The sequence below is a fragment of the Callithrix jacchus genome, chromosome 9 (assembly GCF_049354715.1).
Source record: "Callithrix jacchus isolate 240 chromosome 9, calJac240_pri, whole genome shotgun sequence".
Lineage (NCBI taxonomy): Eukaryota > Metazoa > Chordata > Mammalia > Primates > Cebidae > Callithrix > Callithrix jacchus.
The window spans coordinates 112,025,994-112,053,445 of NC_133510.1; the positions used below are offsets into that span (position 1 = coordinate 112,025,994).

The following is a 27,452-nucleotide window of genomic DNA, read 5'->3' on the forward strand; positions in this document are numbered from 1 at the left end:
GTGTAGCAACCTGTGTCCACAGAGGAGGAAGTGAATTGTAAAGACGGGTGAAGTGTCCTGATAAAAGGATAAAGTCCAAAACACGGGTGCTGAAGCGTTCCTTCCTGCCACCGTTCATGACCATGTTGGGATCATTGAGGTAAGAACGGTTTAGCAAGGTGGATCTCAGATCCTCAGACGGCGAATGAGGCTCTGTAGGGTCTGGACATGTGGAGGGCCCCCCCCCAGGTGAAGGTAGGTGAAAGAATACCAGGAAAGGGAGCTGACACCAGGGACCTGGCATCGCCCCCCTCTCCCAGCTTTTTGTTCATCATCCCCGTCCACACCTCTTCTCATCAGCTCCAAGCAATGAGCAGGTCAGAAAACTAAATTGTCTATAAATATTTTTATGTGCCCCTGAGTGAAATGTCAAGGATCTTTCTGTAATGTTTTATTTAGTTATTTATTGGCTTATGAAGGCTAGCAGAAACTCTCTTTTCAAGTCTCTTTAGCTCCTAAAATGTTTTTTTTCTTTTTTTTTTGAGATGGAGTCTTGCTCTGTAGCCCAGGCTGGAGTGCAGTGGCGCGATTTTGGCTCACTACAACCTCTGCCTACTGGGTCCCGGTTCAAGCAATTCTGCTGCCTCAGCCTCCCAAGTAGCTGGCATTACAGGCATGTGCAACCATGCCCAGCTAATTTTTGTACTTTTAGTAGAGATGGGGTTTCACCATGTTGGCCAGGCTGGTCTTGAACTCCTGAACTTGTGATCTGCTCACCTCCCAAAATGCTGGGATTATAGGTGTGAGCCCCTGCGCCCAGCCTCCTAAAATGTTTTCTAGGAGCATGGGGGAAAGAGGATCCCTGTCTTTGAGTTGTTCTATTTGTGGATTGGATACAGAAGCTGGGAGTTACTATGAAGTTCATATAAGGTACAGAGCAACTAACCATTCATACTTACCCCTCCCCCTTAAACAGCATTGCCCTGTTTTAGAAAAATCATTCACTTCTGCTCTATACGTCATGTAACATTTCCCCCCTGCCTTATATATTGAAAGGAATTATATCATTTTGTTTTTCTGCAAAAACAAAGGCAAATTATATGTGGGTAATTTTATAGATGAAGACGTGGAGAGGAAGGATTTGCTTAAGCTCATCCTTGAAGGGAAGGACAAGTTCGAGCTCATGGTGGCACAGTCTTTCCACCACGCTGCTAGTTACTGTGTGTGTATCTTGTTGACTTTGTGTGTGTATTGTTCATTTGACCTGGGTTTTCCCTCTGTAATACCAGGTAAAACTGAGCTGCTAGTAATTCTGAGAGGAAGGGTTTAATGTATGAGGCAGCAGCTACCACCATGCTTGAACTGTTTCATCAAAAAGCACAACTGTGGATGTTTGTATAAAGGTGGTGGTGTGCTCGGAGGGGGATATTAGATTTGTGCAAAAGTAATTGCGTTTTTTGCAATCACTTTTAATGGCAGAAACTGCAATTATTTTTGCACTAACCGAATATTACTCATTTCTTTCCATCTTTTATTCCCTAATAATGCAATTAGAGACAAATGCAAGGTCATGATCACTATGATGAAATGCCAAGCCCGCCCATCTAAGTGAAATCCCTTGATTGTGACCCTGGGTCTTATTGAGATGGGTAAGGCTGTCTTTCAGGCTGCATTAACAGAGAAGTGAGAAAAATCTGTACAATGTTTAAGTAGTGCTGGGGTTTTTACAATAGAGAATAATAATCTAGAGCAATGCAAGTATGCTGGCAAATGGTTCTCTTCTGCACGAACCTAACTGACTTTGGGTAGGGTAGGGAGATTTCGAACCATCTTCATTTCTTGATTTTCATTACTTTCCCTATTTTGAGATGGTTACATTTACACTGGGGACATTTGGAGGAAAAATACTTGTTGGTTTTTGTTTGAAATTTAAAAAATTGGGGTAAAGTGGGTTTCTTTTTTGGAGGAGGTGAAGACAGGGCCATGAACATCTTCCTTGAAACTTGAAGAACTGAGAATTTTGTTTACCTGTTTTTTTTCCTTAAACCTGTTGTTGAAATGTTATTTACTATATAGTTAGAGCATAGCTATCCACTGCTCTCAGGCAAGGCTGCCTAAACAAGGGTCCAGGGTGTTTATGTTATGGCCAAGCACTTTGCGCCCCCTGGAAATGTGGCCTTGCCTGTGCCTTTTCTTTTCTTTTTTTTTTTTTTAACTTTCTTTTTTTTTTTTTTTTTTTTGAGAAAGGGTCTTGCTCTATTGCCTAGGCTAGAGTGCAGCGGGATCATGGCTCACTGAAGCCTTGGCCATCTGGGCTCAGGTAATCCTCCCACCGCAGCCTCCTGAGTAGCTGGAATTACAGGCATGCACCACCATGCCAGCTAATTTTTGTTTTTACTAGAGATAGGATTTCACTCTGTTGGCCAGGTTGGTCTTGAACTGCTGGCCTCAAGTGATCTGCCTGCCTCAGCCTCCCAAAGTGCTGGGATTACAGGTATGAGGCACTGCATCCGGCCTGCTTGTGAAGTGACTTTTTAATTGTATTTTAAAATCTGTTTTCATTTTTCTTTTTTGAGACAGAGTCTCACAGTGTTGCCAAGGCTGAAACGCAGTGGCCTGATCTCAGCTCACTGCAACCTCTGCCTCCCAACTAACCATTCATACTTAGCTTCGATTACTTGATGCTGAGGCAGGTTCAAGTAATTCTCCTGCCTCAGCCTCCAGAGTAGCTGGGACTTCAGGTGCCCGCCACCACACCCAGCTACTTTTTGTAGTTTTAGTAGAGACAGAATTTCACCATGTTGGCCAGGCTGGTCTTGAACTCCTGACCTCAAGTGATCTGCCCACCTCAGCCACCCAAAATACTGGGATTACAGGCATGAGCCACCATGCCCAGCCTGTTTTCATGATTCCAATACATTATATTTTTACACATTTATAGAATACATGTAAAATTTTGTTACATGCATAGAATGCATAATGATTTTAGGGACCAAGGGGAAAACTTCTGCTTTGCCCTCTGAAATTTTGCTGAGAAATTAACTTGTAAAAGGCAGATTAGTTGGAGAAGAGGTACACAAATTTAATTAATGGGTACACTGGGAGAACCACAGAGTGATTACCCAAGAAGGGAATTTACTTGCCGGCATTTACATTCTTTTTGGTTTGTTTGGTATGAAAGTAGGATACCTTTATTATTACTGCAGTGTCTTCTAGGAAGTGTTTTGGTTCTTTGTATTTATTATAATATCACTTAAAGAAGCATTCATTCATTTGTTTTTTATTTTTTGAGATAGAGTCTCACTCTGTCATCCAGGCTGGAGTGCAGTGGCGCCACCTCGGCTCACTTCAACCTCCGCCTCCTTCAAGTGATTCTCTCACCTCAGCCTCCCAAGTAGCTGGGACTACAGGCGTGCAAACCACACCCGGCTAATTTTTTTACTTTTAGTAGAGACAGGGCATCACCATGTTGGCCAGGCTGGTCTCAAACTCCTGACCTCAAGTGATCTGCCTGTCTCAGCCTCCCAAAGTGCTGGGATTACAGGCATGAGCCGCCAGGCCTGGCCTCATTCATTTATTCTAACTTGAATCAGTTTGTCTGCGTTCAAGTCCCTGGGTTCTGGCATTTCAGATAAAATGCATCTCTGGGCCTCAGTCTCCTCATCTGTATTATGGGGATTAAAAACAATAAGATTGCCACGAGGATTAAGTGACACAGAGGAACAAAGGAGCACTTAGTAAATGTTGGTCTTACCAGGAGTTTATTTCGGATCACCGGGCTGCTGGGGTCTTCCCTGTCCTGGAGACACTCGCTTTAGTAGCGGACCCAGATGGTGCAAAATGCCTCTAGAAACACACTGGGTGATCGCGCAGCCACCTGTCCCTGGGAGTGGAGGTGAAAAGATGAGCAAAACCAGGAGTTTGGAAAATAAAAGCTGACTTGACAAAAGGGACTTTTAAGGAGCACAGTGGAGACCTCTGCCTCACATTTTAAATTTCCCGTTGTTTCCACCGCTTCCCTATCGTGTGTGTATTCCAGCCTAGCAATCGCTGCCAATATGTAGGGGTGTGCCACCCTAGAACTCTTCTGCAGTCGGGGAGCTGGAGAGCAAAGCAGAAGAGAGGCTTAAAAAAAAAATTTCCGCAGCTCTCTTTGGCTGCCCAAGGTCAGCTGTGGGTCCGTGATAGGCCAGGCCGGGGGCGGGGCTCTGTCTGGAAGGCGGGGCCCTCCTGGGGCGGGGCCGGTGTAGGGGCGGGAAGTGGGCGGGGCATGGGCGGGCGCGTCGGCCTGGGACACTTGCGCGCAGGGCGCGTTTCGGGATGGAGCAAGCGCAGCGCCAAGTTGGGCGCCCGCCGGCTGCTGCAGAACCCCGCCCGCGGCGCTCTAGGACCGCATCTCGGCCTCCTGGTCGCGACCTGGCTATCCTGCTGGGCCCCGGGCCTCGAGTCGGCTTTAGGCGGTTAAGGGGTGCTCACTCTGCACCCCTGCGGGAGCCCGGTGGGATTGGCCGGCGGGGTGGTCAACATGAGTCCTGCCAAGTGCAAGGTCTGTTTCCCTGATCGCGAAGTAAAGTAAGTAAGCCTGCAGTTGGAATGACCGTGATCTTTAACAAACTTATGCAGTCTTCCCTCCCCCTGAAGTCAAGCTGTATGTCCTCTTAGCACCACCCCCTTTACCCCCACCCCCACCCAAAGAAACACGGGTTTTGAGTTTGGCTGCTGGGAGATGGTGCCCGCCTTGGAAACTAGCTGGCCTTGGCGGGAGGGGAGGAAGGAGGCTGGACTTGGGGGTGACGTTGCTTGGAGGAGGGCGCTCCTGAGCACACAGGTGCCTAAAGATCAGCCCGTTGACAGGGGCACCCCTGCCCCGCTTTATCTTCTTCGCCTCTAGAAGGGTGATGGTTGTGGAAGGCAGGTCTTTTTGAAGCTGAAGCCGTGGCGAATCGACGTGAACTTGAGCAGGCATCTCATTTAGGGTCATTTTCTTAGCAGATTAGCGTAGGCATCTCAGTGCCTGAGTGCTTTGTAGCTCTATCAACTTGGTTTTGTTTGTTTTCTTTTTTGTCTTCATTTTACTGCACTTCAAAAAAAAATTACCAAAGTGATGTTATGGCTGTTGTTGACAATTCAGAAAATGATAGATAAGCAAAAAAGAGGAACAAAAATCACCCATAATTCCACCCCATTATCTTTGTTTACAGTTGTATATTCTTCAGGTTTTTTTTTTTTTTAGTGCAGATATGTTTTAATTTATAAACTTGAATCATGCAGAAAATTCTGTAACTCACTTTTTTTTCTTTTGAGACAGGGTCTCCCTCTGTTGCCCAGGCTGGAGTGCAGTGGCACAATCTCAGCTCACTGCAACCTTCGCCTCCTAGGTTCAATCGATTCTCCTGCCTCAGCCTCCTGAGTAGCTGGGATTACAGGTGCATGCCACCATGCTCAGCTAATTTTTGTATTTTTAGTAGAGACTAAAATCTGGGGTTTTACTATATTGATGAAGCTGTTCTAGAACTCCTGACCTCAGATGATCTGCCCTTCTCGGCCTCCCAAAGTGCTGGGATTACAGGTATGAGCCACCGTGCCCGGCCTCTCTAATTCACTTTTTCACTCAACATTAAGTATTCTTCTACCACTGGGCTTGGCAAACTGTGACCTGCTGCCTGTTTTGGTATGGCCTGCAAGCAGAGAATGTTTAAGTGATTGAAAAAAACCATCAAAAGAAGATTGTTTTGTGACATGTGAAGATTACCTGAAATTCAAATTTCAGTGTGTACAAATAAAGTTTTATTGGAATGCGGCCATGCTCATTGATTTGTGATTTATGCCTAGTTTATGACTGCTTTTGTACCTCACTGGTGGATTTGAGTGGCAGGACGGAGATTGACCGGTAATATCTAAAGTATTTACTGTCTGACCGTTGACAGAAAATGTTTGCCAATCACTGCCTACAACATACTTTTACTGGATTCATAGTGTTCCTTTAAATGCGTGTACCTTAAAATGTATGAATAATCCTGGCCAGGCAGGGTGGTGCAAACCTATAGTCCCAAATACTCAGGAGGCTAAGGAGGGAGGATGCTTTTGCCCAGGAGTTGGAGGCTTTCTTGGAGTTGGATCATTCTTGTGAATGATCACAGCACTCACTCCTGTGAGTGCACTCTAGTCTGGGCAACATAGCAAGACCCCATCTTTGAAAAAAAAAATGTGGCCAGGTGTGGTGGCTCATGCCTATAATCCCAGCACTTTGGGTGGCCAAGGCAGGAGGATTGCTTGAACTCAGGAGTTCGAGACCAGCTTGGGCAACATAGTGAGACTCCCATCTCTACCAAAAAAAAAAAAAAAAAAATTAACTGAGCATGGTGGTGCATGCCTGGAGTTTTAGCTACTGAAAAGACTAAGGCAACAGGATTGCTTGAGCTTGGGAGATTGAGGCTGTAGTGAGCAATGATTGTGCTACTGCACTCCAGCCTGGGCAACAGCGAGATCCTGTCTCTTAAACAGTATAAGTAATCCTGTGTAAGTAGGAAGACTTTCTAAACTTGAATCATGCAGAAAATTCTGTAACAGATATTCAGACTGTTTCTCCTTTTTTTTTTTTTTTTTTTTGCTATTATCAACAGCATAGTGAGGAATACCCTTGTAGCCGCATCTCTGCAACCATCCTTTATTTCCTTAGGATATGTTTACCTGGTCCATAAACATCCATGCACACCTCCCATGCATAAGGCCTGCATCTGGTAGCAGGAAGGGTCACGCACATGTTTGGGAACCATGACCTCTGTCCTCCAGGAACTTGGGATCCACTGGGGAAGCCAGATGTCTTCTCAGTAACTCCAATTCAAGACTGATGGGTGCAACCCACTACCCATCATTCATGGCTGCTACTATTCATGGGGTGCTCTCAGTATGCCAGGCCAAGTGCTTTGCAGGTATGCCTCATGGCATCTTCAAAATACCACTGTGGGGCACAGCAAGGAGCCTGTTATCCCCATTTCACAAACCACTACAAAACTCACAGGAATTTGGAATTCTCCCAGCAAGTCCAGTACATAGGGGTCCCCTATTTACAGTAATATGGACATGCCTTGTTGGGGGACTACATCATTCCTCTCTCAGCTTAAAGTTAGACTTGCTAAAAAGATGGATTTGGACCATCCAACTTTACCACTGAGCTGCGTGATCTTCTGGAGTAGGTACCATCAATCAAGCCTCGGAACCTCTGTTTCCCCATCTGTCTAAGGGACTACCCCTCATAAGCCTTTCTAGAATTGTTGTTGTTATTATTATTATTATTATTATTATTATTTGAGACAGGTTCTTGCTCTGTTGCCCAGACTGGAGTACAGTGGCATGTTCATGGCTCATTATAGCCTCAACCCTCCGGGCTCAAGCAGTCCTCCCACCTCAGCCTTCGAGTAGTGGGACCACAGGCATGCGCAACCATACCCAGCTAATTTTTGTATTTTTTGGAGAGATGTGGTCTCGCCATGTTTCCTAGGCTCATCTGAAACTCTTGAGCTAAGCAGTCCTCACTACTCAGCCTCTCAAAGTGCTGGGATTACAGGCGTCAGCCACCAGGCCTGGCTCGTTCTTGGTTTGTTGAGGAAGAACCAAGAACTTGGTTCGTTTGGAAGTTGCTGGTCTTGAGTACTGCCCTGGGTCAGCACGAACATTGACACAAACTAATAAGTAAAGACAGAGTTCAGTTGTGAAAGAGCCCTCTGGAGTTGGGAGGCATTTGGGATCTTGTCCTGAAGGCGTGGGTCATCTAAGAAGCTAGAACTCCTAAGTAGGTGAGGTTGCAAATGATGCCTGATTTTCCTTGGCATGTGAATGGAGTCAGAGTTCAGAGAGGAGAGAAAAGAGTGTGGATCAGAGTACAAAAGGACTTGAAATAAAATTGGGGATGAGGAGGCAGAAGTTGTTTTTTTAATGAGTCTCATTTCATTGCCGTGCAATTCTGCTCTGAAAGGCCAGCTGCCTGCATGCAAATATTGGCTGTAGATCTATCAGGGTTTTCACTCTTGGCTGCACATTAGAATTTCCTGGTGGGGGGATTTTGAAAAATCTAGATGTCTGGGACTGCCACCTCTACCCCCTAGAGATGCCTGAGACCCCCACCTCTGCCCCCTAGAGATGCTGGTGGGACTCTGACATCAGACTCTTGTATCTGACATCAGACTGTTGTAAAGCTCCTCATGTCAGGGTTGAAAACTCGTGCCTAGCTCGGGGTCAGCAGACTGCTGTTGTAAACAGCCAGACAGTAAATATTTCTGGCTTTGTGGCCGTACGGTCTCTGTTATAACTACTCAACTCTGCTGTTTCCTGCACTAGCAGCCATAGTTATGTAATTGAATAGGCCCAGCTGTGTTTCAATCAGACATTATTTATGGATGGAGAAATAGAAAGTTCATATAACTTTCATGTGTCATAAAACAGGATTATTTTTATTTGTTTTTGATGATTTAAAAATGTTGGTTGGACATGGTGGCTCATGTCTATAGTCCTAGCACTTTTAGGAGGCCAAGACAGGAGGGTTGCTTGAGGAGTTTGAGACCAGCCTGGGCAACATGACGAAACCCTGTCTCTACAGAAATGAAACAATTAGTTGGGCATGGTGGTGTACACCTGTAGTCCCAGCTACTCAGGAGGCTGACTTGGGAGAATTGCTTGAATCTAGGAGTTTGAGGCTGCAGTGAACTATCATTACACCACTGCACTCCAGCCTGGGCAACAAGAGCTAAACTCCATCTCAAAAAAATAGTAATACAACAATTAGCAAGGCATAGTGACATACACCTGCAGTCCCAGCTACTCTGGAGGCTGAGGCAGGAGAATTGCTTGAACCTGGGAAGTGGAGGTTGCAGTGAGCCAAGATCTTGCCACTGCACTCCAGCCTGGGCGACAGAAGGACCCTCCGTCTCAAAACAAACAAAAGAAAACACAAAACAATTTTTAAAAGTTAAAACCACTCTTAGCTTGTGGGAGATACAAAAAAAAAGGTGGCAGACTGGATTTGGCCCATGGGTCCTAGTTTGCCCACCCACCTCTGGCCTAGCCAAGGTGTTCATCCCAGGAGGTACTGATGGGGCAGGTGGCATGAGAAATTTCGAAGGGTCTATTTCCGGAGAGTGTGGTGCTGTGTGGTTTGAATGATATCAGCCTTTACTGGGCTACACAGTGTTCTTTCTTGCTTTCTTGTTTAGAAGTAAGTAGCTACAGCATTGCCTGGCTCAGAATCAGCTCTCAGCAGTGCCAGTAGCTGTTACCATCTCTATTTTATAGAGGAAAAGAGAGGTGAAGGAATTGAAGCTCTGGTTAATGCCAGAACCCTAGCCTAAGGGCCTGCCCCTGGGCTATCCTTAGGGGAGAGGCACGTGGTAGCTGAAGTGTTACAAGCTATTTACTTTGGTTAGGCCCAGGGAGAAGCTGTTCATTTCAACCTGTGAGGAAACTGAGGCACAGAGTGTTGAAGTAACTTACCCAGGATTCTACAGGTTACAAGTAGTAGATTCTGGCTTCGAGGCCTAGGAGGATGGCTGCAGTCTATGAGAGTTTCTGAACTTCGGCTCTGTTGACACTTGGGGCTGTCCTGTGCATTGTAGGGCATTGAGCTGCATCTCTGGTCTCCACCCACTAGATGCCAGCAGCACATCCCCCAAGTTGTGACAACCAAAAATATCTCCAGGTATTGCTCCCTGGGAAGCAGAATTTCCCCCCAAATTATCCTGGGGAGCAAAATTTAAGAACTCAGGGCCAGGTATGGTGGCTCAAATCCCAGCACTTTGGGAGGCCGAGGTAGGCAGATCACCTGAGGTCAGGAGTTCGAGACCAGCCTGGTCAACATGGCGAAACCTAAATATATAAAATTTATACTAAATATATAAAAATTAGCAGGGCATGGTGGCGGGTGCCTATAGTCCCAGCTAGTCGGGAGGCTGAGGCAGGAGAATTGCTTGAACCCAGGAGGCAGAGGTTGCAGTGAGCTGAGATGGTGCCACTTCACTCCAGCCTGGGTGACAGAGCTAGACTCAAAAAAAAAAAAAGAACTCAGTGTTATACCTGTTTGCCTCTTATTTGCGAGACAATATAAGAGGCCATATGTATAATACATGTATTAAAAGTCCAATTAATAGAGGTGCTTCCATTTGTCTCAGATTGTCTTTCTGCCTTAAAGTTAGATTCTGAGGTCAGGTAGAGCTGGATTAGAAACAGGGCTCTGCCACTTGCCAGCTGTGTAACTGGAGGTAAATGGTCCTCTCTGAACCTCGGTTTCCTCATCGTGATCTGGAGATGACAGCCTCCTCTATATAGGGCTGTAGAGATTCACTGAGGAGCCCCCTCTACCCAGTCCATGGTGGACAATTCGAGAATGTTTATTTCCTCCATTCTCAATACTATTCTGCCTGGTCTTGTGCTCCGGCAGCTGACTGTATTTGGTGTTTAGCTGACACCTCCGTTGTTGATTGTACCTGAAGTCATTTCCAAAGCACCTTGCAACATTTCAGCTCTCACCCTTGCCCTGCTGTATAAGGACAGGGCTTCCCACTGAACAAAGGCATGACACTTAGGATGATCCTCCTTCAATGGGAGCAAATGCTGGCTGGAGGTCAGCCCTACAGCCAATTTTGGTTGGCTTCCAGCTTTTTCAAAAAGAATGAAAATAGCCACTTGCCTGGAGACTAAGTCAGGCAGCTTTGTGTCTTCGCTTGCCTAGCCTGCGGTAATGGGCTTGTGGCCTGCCTGATGGAGGGGCTCTGTCACCAGTTTTGAAATCAATATGTTGACCAAGAATGTTTTTTTTGTCCCCTAGGCCACAAAATGAAGTTTATCATTGTTGTGCCTTAGGTCAGATTGCTAGCATTTTAATGTTCGTGTGTGTACAATTGGGATGTTTCAGACTTTCTGAAGCTGAAGGATCAAGCCAGCCAGTTAGGGAAGGTCGTGGACAGAATGAAGAGTGCGGCTGTGGGTGGGAATGCTGATTAGTAAACCTTGATGGAAAATAGTCTGGAGAGTTCTCAAGGAACTAAAGATAGATCTGCCACTCTCACCAGCAATCCCACTACTGGGCATATACACGAAGGAAAAGAAATCGCTAGGTCAGATTCTCTTTTCATTGGAAGAATCTTAACATAATTTGTTGAAAACAATAAAATTAGCATGGAGGCCGGGCGCAGTGGCTCATGCCTGTAATCCGAGCACTTTTGGAGGCTGAGGTAGGTGGATCACTTGAGGTCAGGAGTTTGATACCAGCCTGGCCAACATGGTGAAACCTGTCTCTACAAAAAATACAAAAATTAGCTGGACATGGTTTCGGGCACCTGTAACCCTACTTGCTCGGGAGGCTGAGGCAGGAGAGTTGCTTGCACCTGGGAGGTGGAGGTTGCGGTGAGCCGAGATCATGCCACTGCACTCCAGCCTGGGTGACAGAGCGAGACTCCATCTCAAAAAATAAAAAAAAAATTAAAAAATAAATAAAATAAATCATAATAGCAAAAAGACACCTGCACTTGTATAGTTATCATAGCACTATTCACAGTAGCAAAGATATGGAATCTACCTAAGTGTCCATCAACAGATGATTAGATAAAGAAAATTTGGTATATATATATATATATGTATGTATAATGTTTTAGTGGCTCAGTAGTATTCCCGTGTGTTTGTGTGTGTGTGTGTGTATGTGTGTACATGTATCTATTTCTATATATGTGTATATATAGAAATAATTCATATGACATGTACATATATACATGTATCTATATGTCTGTATGTATAGATATGTATATGTGTGTGTGTGTGTGTGTGTGTACATGTACATATATACACACACACCAGGGAATACTACTGTGCCAAAGGAAAGAATGACATCATGTCTTTTGCAGCAACATGGATGGAACTGGAGGACATTCTTTTTTTTATTTAATTTTATTATTATTTTAAATAATTAGAGCTTGCGAGACTGCCTAAGTTTTGAATTTTTGTTAGGGATGGGGTTTTGCCATGTTGCTCAGGCTGGTCTCCAACTCCTGGGTTCAAGCAGTCCACCTGCCTCAGCCTCCCAAAGTGCTGGGATTATAGGTGTGAGCCATGGCACCCAGCTGAGGCCATCATCTTAAATGAAGTAACTCAGAAAGTCAAATACCACATGTTCTCACTGTGAGAGCTAAATAGTGTGTACACCTGGATGTAGAGTATGGAATAGTGAACAGTGGAGACTTGGAAGGGTCGGGGGGTGGGAAGAGTGGGATAAAATACTACCTATTGGATACCAGGTATACTATTTGAGCGATGGTTACACTACAAGTCCACACTTCATCACTACATAATATATCCCTGTAACAAAACAGCACTTGTAACCCCTAAATGTATACAAAAAAGGAATGGGGAGCGTGGATGGGTAGGGAGTGGGCCTTGGGCTTCATGGAGCCTGGAGCAGATGAGTGGTCCGCTCCTCTTCCTGGTTATGTTGGGAGATCAGCAGTATCTCTGCGTCACTGCATTGAGTGATAATACAGCACTTACTGCGCAGCAACACCATCTTTTACTCTCTAGGTCTTGACTTATTTCATCCTCAGAACCTTATTTACCCTTTATTTCTATGTCTTGACTTACGAATGAAGTACGTGTTATTATCCCCGTTTTGCAGATGGGGAAACTGAGTTCTTTGCCCAAAGGATACTGGAATGGCTGTAGCTTTGGGTGTTCCTGTTAAAAAATTAATAGCTTTTTTCCTTTTGAAAATAACACATTATGCAGAAAATTTTTAAAAACATAGCAAACAGATAATGGCTGTTAATATTTTAGCATGTTTTCCCCTAGATCAGAGATCTGTCTGCAAATGATGTCCCTTGGGTTGCATCTGACTCTTTTTGTAAATAAATAAAATTCTCCTTTTTTTTTGAGGTAGAGTTTCACTCTAGGCTGAAGTGCAGTGGCATGATCTTGGCTCACTACAACCCCCACCTCCCGGGTTCAAGTGATTCTCATGCCTCAGCCTCCCGAGTAGCTGGGATTACAGCCATGTAGCAGACTGTGGTCTGATAGAAGGCTTTTCTTATGGAGAGCAGTGTTGATCATGGGCTTGTACAGCACCCACTGTTTTTTCCATGTCCCGTGAAAGGGAAGGCCTAGCATGGTGAGAAGACTTGCCAAGTGACCCCCTTTGCCTGGCTGGGCCTCGGTTGCCCGTGTATAAAATGGAATTCCTCTTTGCTGTCTACTCCGTTGCTTCTGACTTTGCCCTTCACTGTCTAGACGGTAGATGGTGGCATGCTGGTGGTGGTGCTTGAGGTGAGTCAGTTTCTCACCCCACCTTTTGTACCTCTGAACCCCTCAGCCCAGCACTCTCAAGGTGCTTGATAACCCAGTTGCTAGACACACCTCTGGTTGGTTCACCTCTGACCTCATTCCTGGTAGATGGATCCCAGCCTGGCTATCCCACTGCCCCCTTAAGAGAGTCAGCTGAACATGCACGCCTGATTGGGCTCTTATCAAACCTCCAGCAAACAACAGCAGTAGCAACCCGTCTATCTAGCCTGGAAGAGCAGAAGGAGAGATTAGCATCAATCTTTTTTTACTTATTTTAAAAAAATACATACACACACACACACACACACACACACACACACACACACACCCCTAGGCTGGAGTGCAGTGGTTCGATCTCAGCTCACTGCAACCTCTGCCTCCTGGGTTCAAGTGATTCTTGTATCTCAGTCTCCCAAGTAGAGCTAGGACTACAAGCATGTGTCATTATGCATAGCTACTTTTTGTATTTTTTTAGTTGGAATGGGGTTTCAACATGTTGGCCAAACTGGTCTCGAACTCTTGACCTTAAGTGATCAGCCTATCTTGGCCTCCCAAAGTGCTGGGATTATAGGCGCGAGACACTGTGCTCAGCCTAGCATCAATCATTTAGAAGCTGGAAAGTAGATGAATGAGTGGTCACTGGCTTAAGGCTTAAGCAGTGAGCAAAGTTGGGGACCCCTGCCCATCTGCACCACAGAACCCCTAAAAGTCATGGTGGCTGGTAGTAAGGGATGCCTCTAGAGCTGAGGGGTAAGGAGGGTACCAAAATGAGGACTGGGTGGAAGACTCCCAGACCCCTTCCCCTGTCTCCTGTGCGGGGGCTGTCCACTTTGACCCCAACAGAAGGTAGGCAGTTCAAAGGGACATGTTAGAGGATCTTGGGACGGGGGAGGACAGGCACAGTTGAGGGCATGGGGCCTGTATCCCATATCAAAAGGTAAGGGTCTGTATAGGCACTGAATGTTCAGACCTTCCCCATCGCCCCACTCCCACTGCCCTGGGGCTCCTGGCTGATCTTTTTTGTCCAGGCAGAAGACTGGAAAACTTGTCTCTGGGGAATCTGGCCAGCAAGAGAGAAAGACACTGAAGATACTGACTCCGGGGATTCCCAACACACAGCCCCTCCCACCTAACCCTACATTGAGCTCAGGGTCAACCACGTCCACCACAGTCTCAGAGATTCTCTTCTCACTTGTAGTCACAAGGGTGGAACAAGGTGTCCCTAATTTTGGGTCCAGTTTCTTTTTCTTTTTTTTTTCTGAGATGGAGTTTTGCTCTTGTTGGACAAGCTGGAGTGCAATGGTGCAATCTCAGCTCACTGCAACCTCCGCCTCCTAGGTTCAAGCGATTCTCTCCTGCCTCAGCCTCCCGAGTAGTGGGGATTATAGGTGGGCGCCATCATGCCTGGCTAATTTTTTGTATTTTTAGTAGAGACAGGGTTTTGCCATCTTGGCCAGGCTGGTCTCGAACTTCTGACCTCAGGTGATTCATCTTCCTCTCCTCCCAAAGTGTTGGGATTACAGGCACGAGCCACTGTGTCCAGCCCTGAGGTTCAGTTTCTCACATGGAAGTCAATGTCCAAACCAGCAGATGCAGGAAGCTTGGAAGAAACAGAAACCACACTGGAGAAGAGAACTTTAAAAAGCTCTAATTAATATCCTCGCTGAGGTCAGACAGGATGTTGCTCTCACAGGAAGGGGATGCTATAACAAAGGCAACATTTGCAGGCCAGAAACAAGCTCATAGACATTCAAAACATGAGAGCAGAAATGAAGAACTCCACTGAATGGTCGGAAGATGAGGCTGAGAAGATCAACCAGAGACTAGAATAAGAGAGAGAATAGGAGAGGGGAAAAATACATAAACCGGTAAGCCAGTATAGGAATTTCAACATCCAAATAGGAGGACTTGGCAAAAGAATAGAGAAAAAGGAGGCAAGGACATCAAGGAAGTGTTTTTGTTGTTGTTGTTGGTTTTTGAGATGGAGTCTCTATTGCCCAGGCTGGAGTGCGGTGGCGCAATCTCGGCTCACTGGAACCTCTGCCTCTTGGGTTCAAGTGATTCTCCTGCCTCGGCTTCCCGAGTAGCCGGGATTAAAGACACACACGCCTGGCTAATTTTTGTGTTTTTAGTAGAGACAGGGTTTCACTATGTTGGCCAAGCTGGTCTTGAACTCCTGAGCTCGAGTGATCTGCCTATCTCAGCCTCCAAAAGTGCTGGGTTCACAGGTGTGAGCCACCGTGTTCAGCCTATCAAGGAAGTATTTGAAGACAAGTTTCCAGGTTGAGGAGGCCTGAAAGATGTGCAGCCTCATTGGTGGAAGCAGACACACACCTGAGCCCATCACTGCGAACTTGCAGAGTTCTGGGGACAGAGGGAATCTCCTATAAGCATCTGAATATGAAAAAGCAGGTCTCCTACAAAGGATCAAGGATCAGAATTACTCTTGTTCTAGCAGCCTTTGGAAGCCACAACACAATGGCACAAGGCTTATGAATCTCTGAAGGTTTTCCTTCCTGGAATTATTATTATTTTTTTTTTAGATAGAGTCTTGCTCTGTCTCCCAGGCTGGAGTGCAGTGGCGCAATCTCGGCTCACAGCAACCTCCATGTCTCGGGTTCAAGCGATTCTCCTGGTTCAGTATCCCAAGTAGCTGAAGTTGATGCTCGGCATCGTGCCCAGCTAGTTTTTGTATTTTTAGTAGAGATAGGATTCACTGTGTTGGCTGGGTTGGTCTCAAACTCCTGACCTCAAGTGGTCTACCCACCTCAGCCTCCCAAAGTACTGGGATTACAGGCGTGAGCTACCGTGTCTGGCCCTTCCTAGCATTTCATACACAGCGAAGTGGTAAGGTTGAATGTGAGGGCAGGAGAAAGGCTGAAGTGCAGTGGTGCAATCCTAGCTCACTGCAGCCTGGACCTCCTGGGCTCAAGCAATCCTCCTACCTTAGCCTCCTGAGTAGCTAGGACTACAGGCAGGTGCCACCATGCCCAGATAATTAAAAAAAAATTCTTTTTTGAGATGGAGTCTGACTCTGTTGCCCAGCCTGGAGTGCAGTGGCGTGATCTTGGCTCACTGCAACATCCACCTCCCAGGTTCAAGAGATTCTTCCTCCTCAGCTTTCCAAAGTGCTGGGATTACAGGCATGATTCACTGTACATGGCCCTGAATAGCCTTTCTTAGAAAGCTACTTGAGGATGTCTTCCACTGAAACCAGAGGGTAAACCAAGGAAGAGCAACACGAGACAAGACATAGGAGATCCAACATAGACTCAAAGGGACTCTCCAGGGCAATGGTGATGAGGAAGCCCAGCCAGGAAGAGGGCAGGGAAATTGAGGGCATCATTGTCATGCACCCTGCCATTTTACCATCTTGTTAAGTAGATGAAACTACTGGAGGATGTGCCCCAGAAAAAAAAGGAAGTCTACCGAGAGAGATGAGCTGCCCAGTCCCCCAAATTAGAAATGCAACCCCAAGGAAAGGCAAAGGGAATTCTAGGGATGTCAGCCAAGGGAAGCCCCAAAACGATGGTGTTGTAGGGGCCTAGAGGACAGCCATTACTGATGAAAGGAGAACAGAAGCCTCCAGGAGAGGTGTCACTAGTGGAAAAAACACAGAACTGATCAATTACCTTTTTTTTTCTAAATGAGATGGGGTCTTGTTATGTTGCCCAGGCTGGTCTCAAACTCCTGGGCTCAAGCAATCCTCCCTGCTTGGCCTCCCAAAGTGCTGGAATTAACAGGTATGGGCCACCACATGTGGCCTGATCAATTATCTTATATATATTGGGAATCTATTAGGAGGAGTGGGGTGAGTGAAGGAAAAAAATCACTAACTCCAGGAAAAGGCAAAAAGAAAGGAACTAAAATCTGGTACACTGCAGCTCTCATATGTGAATAATGATAACGAACTAGTAAAACACTGAGTACCCAGTTTGCCAAATGACAGTAGCCTTCTATGGTATTGATCAGCTGGTGGAGGTGAGCTAACGGGGTGGCTGTATGAGAGAACTGAATTCACATCTCTCAGGAGGAGAAGGCCATAGATGCTCTCCCACGTGGATGACTCAACATTGTACACACATGTTCTGTATCACTATGGAGTTGCGTAATGGCGAGAAAACATCAGCATCAATTTCCTCTGGTGTGGAAGGACAGGGCAGGAAGCCTGTTTTGTTTGTTGAACATTTAAAAAATTGTTTTCAGTTTTCCAAAGAAATTTTGTGGGCTGGGCATGGTGGTTCATGCCTATAATCCCAGTGTTTTGGAAGGCCGAGTTCGGAGGATTGCTGGAAGCCAGGAGTTCAAGACCAGCCTGGGCAACAAAGTGAGACCCCTGTCTCTACAAAAAATAAAATTAAAAAACTTCTGAAATAAAAACTCTCACCCTTGTCATAAGGTTTTTAGTATTGTTTGGACTCCTACATGATGGGCATGTAAAGTAAAAATTAATTTAGGATTAAAAATCCAAACATTTACCTTGGGACAGGTAGAGAGACTGCTCCTTCTAGTTGGTGTGCTGGCCTTAGCTGGCCTCTTAAGGTGCTTTCAGCTGGGTACAGTGTCTCACGCCTGTAATCCCAATGCTTTGAGAGGCTTTGATGTCACTTGACATCAAGAGTTAAGACCAGCCTGGGCAACATAGTGAGACCCCATCTATACAAAAATATTTATAAAGGGCCAGGCGCGGTGGCTCATGCCTGTAATCCCAGCACTTTGGGAGGCCGAGGCGGGTGGATCACGAGGTCAAGAGATCGAGACCATCCTGGTCAACATGGTGAAACCCGGTCTTTACTAAAAATACAAAAAATTAGCTGGGCATGGTGGCGCGTGCCTGTAATCCCAGCTACTCAGGAGGCTGAGGCAGGAGAATTGCCTGAACCCAGGAGGCGGAGGTTGCGGTGAGCCGAGATCGTGCCATTGCACTCCAGCCTGGGTAACAAGAGTGAAACTCCGTCTCAAAAAAAAAATTTAAAAATAGCTAGGCTCGGTGGTACACTTCTGTGGCCCCAGCTACTCAAGGAGGCCGAGGCTGCAGTGAGCTGCAATTGCACCGCTGCATACTAGCCTGGGTGACAGAATGATCCCATTTCAAAAAAAAATAGAGAGGGTGCTTCCTGCCCTTGAGCCTCCTTATAAATTGCTTCAGGGGCTCTGGACAGCAAGTACAAAGCAGAGGGGGTCTGGTGCACTTCGGCTCTTCTGCTCCACTGGTTTTACAGGTGCTGAGCTCTGAGTCCTCCCTCCTACCCGAGGCTCCCGGGCTTCTTCCCTCGTGCACATCTGTCCCTCATTCTTACTCTGCAGGCCGAGCATGTCGGGACTCCACCTGGTGAAGAGGGGACGGGAACACAAGAAGCTGGACCTACACAGAGACTTTACCGTGGCTTCTCCTGCTGAGTTTGTCACACGCTTTGGGGGGGATCGGGTCATCGAGAAGGTACAGATGGGTCTCAATACTCTGGGCGGGGCCAGGTTGGGGTGCAGGGACCTCTCCTCTCAGATGGAGGTGGGAGAATTGGGTTCAGGTTCATTCTGCCTGCTGTAGAAATGGGGTGAAGGCCACCCTCTTGTGACACCTAATGCTGGGTGCTTGACTTGGTGAGCTTTTCACTCTTACAACAACCCAATGCAACAGGTGCATCGCCCCCATTCACAGATGGGGAAACTGAGACCTCTGGGTGTGGTCAGGAAGCTCCTGCAAAGAACTCTGGGTGTTTTTGGGAAGAGGGCCGCTTTCTAGGTTACTAGATGGGAAGCATAAGCCCAGCTCTGCATTCCTGAGGTTCACAGCTGCTTTGAGGAGAGGAGACTCACTTACTAGAATGGCAGTAAGGAAAGGGAAGTAGCTGCGATTTGCCAGTTCAGAAGGCCTTTCACATTGCCTCCTATTCCATCTGCATAAGGCCCTGGGTCTTACATGCATACTGCTTGATGATTGCCATTGAATTCATGGAGAAACTAGCATTCAGAGATTTGATGTTGGTCGTCCTTGGTCAGGTAGTTAGTGGGAGGTGGAGCTGGGATTTGAACCCAGATCACTTTGGCAGTAAGACCTTGTTCTTTTCCATTTTACTGTAGGGCAGGGCCATGATAATAATAACAATGTCAGTGGCAGCTGCCACTGATTGAGGGCCTGTGCCGGGGTAGGTATCCTGTGGCCTGCTTTACGTCATTGTATCTCATTTAGCCATTCCCTCAGCCTGGTCAGTGGGTATTGTTTTACAGATGAGGAAATGGAGGCTTAGAGAGGGGAGATTGCTTGCCCAGTGGTGGAGGTGGGCTCCAGAACACCCACCCTCAACCCAGCATACTAAGTGCAGTATTGAGTGACAGAGACTCACACAGGACACAGGTTCCCAAACCTGGCTGCCACTGGTCATTTTTTTTCTAGTTACTGTTTTTGTTGAGATAGGGTCTTGCTCTGTTGCCCAGGCTAGAGTGAAGTGGCACAATCTTAGTTTACTGCAGCTTTGACCTCCGGGGCTCAAGTGATCCTCCTGCCTCAGCCTCCCGAGCAGCTGGGATTATAGGTGTGCACCACTATGCTCTACTAGTTTTGTTTTTTATTTTTCTAGAGACAGGGGTCTCATTACATTGCCCAGGCTGGTCTTGAACCCCTGGGCTCAAGTGATCTTCCTGCTTTGGCCTCCTAAAGTCTTGGGATTGTAGGCATGAGCCACCATGCCTGGCCTTTACCACTAGTCTCAATGGTTGAAAAAGCAAATTCCTTCACCGTGCTCCAGACCCTTGGATTTAAACTCTCCTGGGTGGAGATCCAGAAGCTGCATTTTTGTCATGCTCACCAGGAGACTGTTTTATACCCAACCCACTTGGTAGCTAGCATGGAATTCTCGGGAACCCAGTGGTTTAGGCAGCTGCAGAAGGCCTCAGCCCGGAGCTGTTACACTTTCTGGCTTAGGAGTTGACCTTGGCTTGCCTTCTCTTCTACACTTGTCGTGGGAAAGCTGCTGCTGTGGGGATTAGAGCCACAAGCTGGCCTGCAGCAGCCTCTCCCCCATGGTGCTCCCACATTTGTTGCTCTGAATGTATGGGGCCAAGGGTAACTGGGTTATCCTTGGGTCATCAAAGTCCTTCCCTCTTGACTAAGCCTTGTTTTGGTAATCAACTGAGAAAGCCAGAGCCCAGCCATTTCATCATCTCTTCCCAAGAGGCATTTTTTGACAGGGTAGAAAGAACATTTCACCTGAACCAGAAACCCTGAGGTCAAATTCTAGTGCTGCCACTCATGGGTTGTGAGATCTGGGCTCAGTTTACCCTTCTGTGTAACAGGTGATCACATCTCAAACCTCTAATGAGACTTACCCTTCAGGGCCATCTTGAAGATTAGACAGCAGTGAAGGAGGCCTTAAAATGAATGAATTTCTATGTAAGTCAAGCTTTGAAGCCATATGCCTAATTTTTTTTTTTTAAACAAGAAACCTAAGGGCTGGGCATGGTGGCTCACATCTATAATTCCAGCACTTTGCGGGGTCAAGGTGGGGGGATCGCTTGAGCCCAGGAGTTTGAGACTAGCCTGGGCAACATAGCAAGACCCCATCTCTACAAAAAATAAAACAATTAGATGGGTGTGCTGGCGCATGCCTTTAGTCCCAGCTACTCAGGAGGCTGAGGCAGGAGGATCACTTGAACTGGAAGGGTTGAGGCTGCTGTGAACTATGATTGCACTACTGCACTGCATGCAGCCTGGATGACAGAGACTGAATTAGTTCTCACACTGCTAATAAAGACATACCTGAGACTGGGTAATTTTTAAAGGAAAGGGGTTTAATTGACTCACAGTTCAGCATGGCTGGGTTAGCCTCAGGAAATTTACAGTCACGGTGGAAGGGGAAGCAAGCACATCCTTCTTCACAAGGTGGCAGCAAGGGGAAGTGCCGAGCAAGAGGAGTAAAGCCTGTATAAAACCTTCAGATCTCGTGAAAACTCACTATCAGTAGAACATGGAGGTAACCACCCCCATAATTCCATTACCTCCCACTGGGTCCCTCCCATGACACATGGAGATTATGGGACCTACCATTCAAGATGAGATTTGGGTGGGGACACAGCCAAGCCATATCAGAGACCCTGTCTCAAAAAAACAAAACAAAGAAAATAATAAAAAACTAGACCTTTGGTTTTATTTTTTAGAGACATGGCTAGGAGATCGGCCAGTTGTACCTCTTCATGTGGACATAAAGCTCAGAGGGAAAGGGTGTTTCCCTCTCAGAGAGGCTTTACGTCCACATAAAGAGGTACGACAAGGCCACACAGCAAGTTCACGACAAAACTGGGAATTGAAACCAGGACCCTTGTTTTTGCTGTCTGTGGTTGGAGACAACCAACATTGACCACTGTTTCTCCTTACTGCAACTGAGACCTTTAACCTTTAGAATACATAGACAGCCGTGGAGGGCAGTTCAGAGAACAGGTGAGACTGTGGAAGGCTCAAGTCCTCACTCTGCTGTGTGATCTGGGGCAGGTGCATTAACTCCTCTGAGTTTTAATAGTTTAACCCCCAAAGAGAAATAATAGTGAAACCTCTTTCAAAGGACTGTTGTGAGGATGATATGAAATGAGGCAGGTAAAGCACATTGTACTGTAAGATACTGTTAAGTGTTAAGGGTGATCATGATGAAATCAAAGGAATAAAAAAATTACTCATTGGACTCCGCACAGCAGCTCATGCCTATAATCCCAGCACTTTGGGAGGCTGAGGTGGGGAGATCATTTGAGCCCAGCCTGCATTTGTATTCAAGTTCAAGACCAGTCTGGGCAACATGATGAAACCCTGTCTCTGCAAGAAATACAAAAATTAGCAGGATGTGGTGGTGCACACCTGTAGTTCCAGCTACCAGGGAGGCTGAGGTGAGAGGATCACTTGAGCCTGGAAGGTCAAAGCTGCAGTAAGCCGTGATTTCACCACTGCACTCCAGCCTGGGTAACAGAGCAAGACTCTGTCTCAAAATAAAAAATAAAAAAAAAAAAACAACACTGGGCACAGTGGCTCATACTTATAATCTCAGCACTTTGGGAGGCCGAGGTGGGTGGATCACAAGGTTAGGAGTTCAAGATCATCCTGGCCAACATGGCAAAACCCCATCTCTACTAAAAATATAAAAATTAGCCGGGCACGGCGATGTGCATCTGTAATCCCAGCTACTCTGGAGGCTGAGGCAGGAGAATTGCTTGAACCCAGGAGGTGGAGTTTGCAGTGAGCCGAGATCGCGCCACTGCACTCCAGGCTGGGACACAGAGCGAGACTCTGTCTCAAAAAAAAATACATATATATATATATATATATATATATATATATATATATGTAAAATTCATTCATCCATCCATGTCTCCATCTATCTACCCATCCATTCATCCATCCATTTGATGATGCATTCATACGGCTGGCAGACCTTGAGCTCCTGCTCCGTGCCAGGCTGTGTGCCATAGAAATGCCTAGAAATACCAGGAGGAGTGGTGTGCTGCGGGGGCGGCAGGAGGCTCTGAGCTGTGAGGTGGACTCGGGGGAGCAGGCGGCCCCCAGCGAAGGTAGACATGCATCTCCGGCTCCTCCCTCATCTTGCATTGCAGGTGCTTATTGCCAACAATGGGATTGCTGCTGTGAAGTGCATGCGCTCCATCCGCAGGTGGGCCTATGAGATGTTCCGAAATGAGCGGGCCATCCGGTTTGTTGTGATGGTGACCCCCGAGGACCTCAAGGCCAATGCAGGTACCTGGGCCTGGACCCTCTCCCCCCACCACATCCCATGCTTGCCTGCCCTTGCCTCCTTCCCCTGTGAAGGTCAGGACCTCTCATGAGTCTGTGTTTATTTGTCCTTCCTTCTTCATTTAATTAAAATGTCTGCTGATACCAAGAACAACCCATGTACATTGCAAAAAAGCAGATGATTAACATGCAGAGAGGAAATCCCATCTTTGAGAAACATCTGTGTTCTAGCAGATCAGGGTCTGTTTCTTTTCCTGCAGGTGTATGTACTTGTATTTCAGTCATTTTTTCATTCTTCTGCTCATTTGTCTGTTTATTATGAGTTATTCTATAAATAACTGTTGGATGATTTGCTTTTTTTTCCTGAACAGTCTTATCCTTTTATAGGCTATACTCCCCACAGCAGCCAAAGTGACCTTTTAAAAACATAACTTATTCTGTTGTGTTTTCTGAAGATTGTTAAAAACAAAAGCTTTGGCCAGAGTGGTGGCTTGCATTGTAATCCCAGCACTTTAGGGGGCTGAGGTGGCAGGATTACTTGAGACCTTGAGTTCAAGAGCAGCCTAGGCCATATAATAAGACTCTATCTCTACAAAAAATAAAAATAAAAAAACTAGCTGGGCATAGTGGCACACACCTGTAGTCACAGCTACTTAGGAAGCGGAGGTGGGAGGATCGCTTCAGCCCAGGGGGTCTAGGCTACAGTGAGCTGTGATTGCACCACTGCGTTCCAGCCTGGGAAACAGAATGAGACTCTGTTTCAAACAAAGCAAAACAGCATAAAACTGAAAACATAACTCAGGCCAGGCGCGGTGGCTCACGCCTGTAATCCCAGCAGGTTGGGAGGCTGAGGTGGCTGAACCACTTGAGGCCAGGAGTTTTGAGACCAGTGTACCCAACATGGCAAAACCCCGTCTCTATTAAATATATCCCCTAAAAATTAGCCAGGTATGGTGGTATGTGCCTGTAGCCCCAGCTATTCAGGAGGCTGAAGCCCTTTGTGCAGTGGACTCCCTCCCCACCCAACTTGTAGGTCTCAACATGATCCTTGCATCTCTCTGAGAGAGCCTCATTTATTTCCTTTCCAGCACTGATGTGAGTCTGTAACTGTTGTGTTTATTTTCTTGTTTATCTTTTCTAACGTAAAGGAGAAACTGGACAAGGATAGGAAGCCTGTCTGGCCACACAGTTCGTCATCTCTGGGTTCTCCCCATTGGCCAACACTTGTGTGTGTGTGAGAAACATAGGCAGAAAGGCCGGGAAGAACAACTGCTCTGGGATTTCTCTCTGTATTTGCATATAAAGTGCCCCATTGTTCAATTTCAGGATCTTAGCAAATTCCATAGTACAGATGTCCCAACCCGTGTTTGGATTGGGTCTGACTTTTCCTGGTTCAAAACACTGCTCAGTGGCTTTTCTTTGACCTTGGCCTCGTTGACGTGTGGGTTGTTGTTGCTGGTTTTTTTTTTTTTTTGAGATGGAGTCTTGCTCTGTCACCCAGGCTGGAGTGCAGTGGCATGATCTTGGCTCACTGCAGCCTCCACCTCTGGGATTCAAGCAGTTCTTGTGTCTCAGCCTACCAAGTAGCTGGGACCTCAGGCATGCATCACCATGACCGGCTAATTTTTGTATTTTTAGTGGAGCTGGGGTTTCACCATGTTGGCCAGGCTGGTCTCAAACTCCTGACCTCAGATAATCCCCCCACCTCAGCCTCCCAAAGTGCTGGGATTACAGGTATGAGGCACCGCACCCGGTCAATGTGTGGTTTTTTAAAGGACATATTCCTAGATGTGGAATTTCTGGCTTAAAGAGTAGGAGTATTTTAAAATCAAAACACTGTATTATGTTCATTCTTAAAAAGGAAGGAAATCCTGTCATGTGTTACAACACAGGTGAACCTTGAGGACATTGTGCTGGTCACAAAAAGTGAAATAAACCAGTCACAGAAAGACAAATACTCGTGATTCCATGTATAAGGGGTAACTAGAGCAATGCAATTCATAGAGAGGGAGAGAGAGTAGATTGTTGGCTGCCAAGGACTTCAGGGAGGGAGAAAAATGGTGGTGTTCATGAGTATAGAGTTTCAGATTTGTAAGATGAAAAAGTTCCGAGATTTGCTTCACGATATAAATATACTTCACTATTGAACTGTATACTCAAAAATGGTTAAGATGATAAAGTTTATGGGGTTTTTTTCTTACCATAATTTAAAACTCAGATTGTGTATTTGTTTGTTTGCTTTAGGGTTTTTTTTTTTTTTTGAGACAGGGTCTTGCTCTGTTGCCCAGGGCTGGAGTGCAGTGACATGATCACAGCTCACTGCAGCCTCCGCCTTCCAGGCTCAAGTGATCCTCCTGCTTCAGCCTCTCAAGTAGCTGGGACTATAGGCACACACCACCATTCCTGGCTGCTTTTTTTGGATTTTTTATTTTATTTTATTGTAGAGACAAGGTCTCCTTGTATTGCCCAAACTGGTCTGAATTCCTGGCCTCAAGCAATCCTCTGGCCTCAGCCTCCCAAAGTGCTGGGATGACAGGCAGGCACCACCATGCCCAACCCTATTTTATTATTTAATGGTAAAACAATATTAAGATAAACTTCAAATAGGAAAAATTTTTTAAAAACTCACCTTAATCCCAATCTGTTGACAGATTACTTCCTTCCTTTTTTTGTTCTCTTCTGGGCCTTCCAGGCCTGGTCCCGATTCATATAATTAAAATCATATTTCATTTTCTTTAAACTTTTTTTTTTTATGTAATGGAGTCTCGTTCTGTCGTCCAGGCTGGAGTGCAGTGGCGTGATCTTGGCTCACTGCAACCTCTACCTCCTGAGTTCAAGTGATTCTCCCACCTTAGCCTTCTGAGTACCTTGGATTACAGGTGCCCACCACCACACTCAGCTAATTTTTGTATTTTTAGTACAGATGAGGTTTTGCCATGCTGGCCAGGCTGGTCTCAACTCCTGGCCTCAGGTGATCTGCCCGCCTCGGCCTCCCAAAGTGCTAGGATTACAGGCGTGAGCCACCGCACCTGGCCTTTTCTTTACGTTTCCATATGTGTTTGTCCATTGTTGCCATGAACATCTGCATGGTTCTGCTCTCCTGGCTGTGCACAGTCGCATCTGGTAATGTTCTGCCATTGATGTCAGCGTCTCATCAGTGCTTTCCTTCTCCCTCCCATTGAATTTCAGAGTACATCAAGATGGCGGATCAGTATGTTCCTGTCCCAGGAGGGCCCAATAACAACAACTATGCCAACGTGGAGCTGATTGTGGACATTGCCAAGAGAATCCCTGTGCAGGTAACTGGAGCAGGGTGCACAAGTGTGCCCACAGTGGGATGATGCTCCTGGGTTCTAGAACAGTTCAGTTCCACAGTTCACTAGGGGGAGAGGGTCCAGGTTCAAGGCTCCAAATTCCTGGGTTCATATAATCCAGAAAAGAGTGTTTTGGTGATGGGAAGCATATTCTTTTTTTAAAAAAAATTTTTACAGACGGGATCTCGCCATGTTGCCTAGGTTGGTCTTGAATTCCTGGGCTCAAGTGATCCTCCTGCCTCGACCTCCCAAAGTGCTGGGGTTACAGGCGTGAGTTACTGCACCCTGCTGAGAGGCATATTCTTGAAGGAAGATTGTTGCTCACCCCTTTCTGTGTTTGCAGGCGGTGTGGGCTGGCTGGGGCCATGCTTCTGAAAACCCTAAACTTCCGGAGCTGCTGTGCAAGAACGGAGTTGCTTTCTTAGGTAGAGTGTGTCCCCACCAGATACATGGGAATTGGGGCATTGCTGGGACACTCCGTTGGGTCTGACCTTCTTTCTACTCCTGTCCTGAAAAGTGGAGGCTCTTTGGTTTCCCACCTCACACTTTCATTGTGAGGAGTGAGTGAGTCCCAGGGTGGGAGGGCACACAGCTAATCCACCAAGTCATGGAATTAGGAGCTGCCCACTTTTCAAAGAAAGACACACAGGCAGCTAACAAGCGTATGTAAAAAGCTCAACATCACTGATCATTAGAGAAGGGCAAATCAAGACCACAGGGAGGTACCATTTCTTCCCAGTCAGAATGACTGTTATTAAAAAGTCAAAAAATAACAGATTCTGATGAGATTGTGGAGAAAAGGGAACGCTTATGCACTGTTGGTGGGAGTGTAAATTAGTTCAACCATTGTGGAAAGTGGTATGGCAATTCCTAAAAGAGCCAAAAACAGCACTACAATTTAACCCAACAATCCTGTTACTGGGTATATATCCAGAGGGATATAAAATCATTCTACCATAAAGGCACATGAACACGAATGTTTATTGCAGCACTATTTACAATAGCAAAGGCATGGAATCAACCTAAATGCCCATCAGTGACAGACTGGGTAAAGAAAATGTGGTACATATACACTGTGGAATACTATGCAGCCATCACAAAGACTGAGATCATGTCAT

At 46.3% G+C, this 27,452-nt stretch overlaps 1 protein-coding gene across 17 annotated transcripts in view; it reads left to right on the top strand.

Annotated features, from left to right (window-relative positions):
* Positions 1-27,452, top strand: part of ACACB (acetyl-CoA carboxylase beta) — a 166,099-nt gene that overhangs the window by 37,303 nt on the left and 101,344 nt on the right. For 11 of the 17 annotated variants that reach the window (XR_013522094.1, XR_013522091.1, XR_013522092.1 and 8 more), the window contains exons 3-6: positions 18,601-18,733; positions 22,885-23,023; positions 26,210-26,319; positions 26,678-26,759. Coding sequence is in view for 12 of the 17 variants with exons in the window: in XM_035257508.3 (XP_035113399.1) it covers positions 18,601-18,733; positions 22,885-23,023; positions 26,210-26,319; positions 26,678-26,759 (464 nt within the window). In the remaining 5 variants the exon portion in view is untranslated. Of the gene's footprint in view, positions 1-88; positions 140-4,296; positions 4,552-18,600; positions 18,734-22,884; positions 23,024-26,209; positions 26,320-26,677; positions 26,760-27,452 lie in introns of those variants that run through there. The other 6 variants (XR_013522093.1, XM_035257511.3, XM_078337199.1 and 3 more) reach the window with 3 other exon arrangements.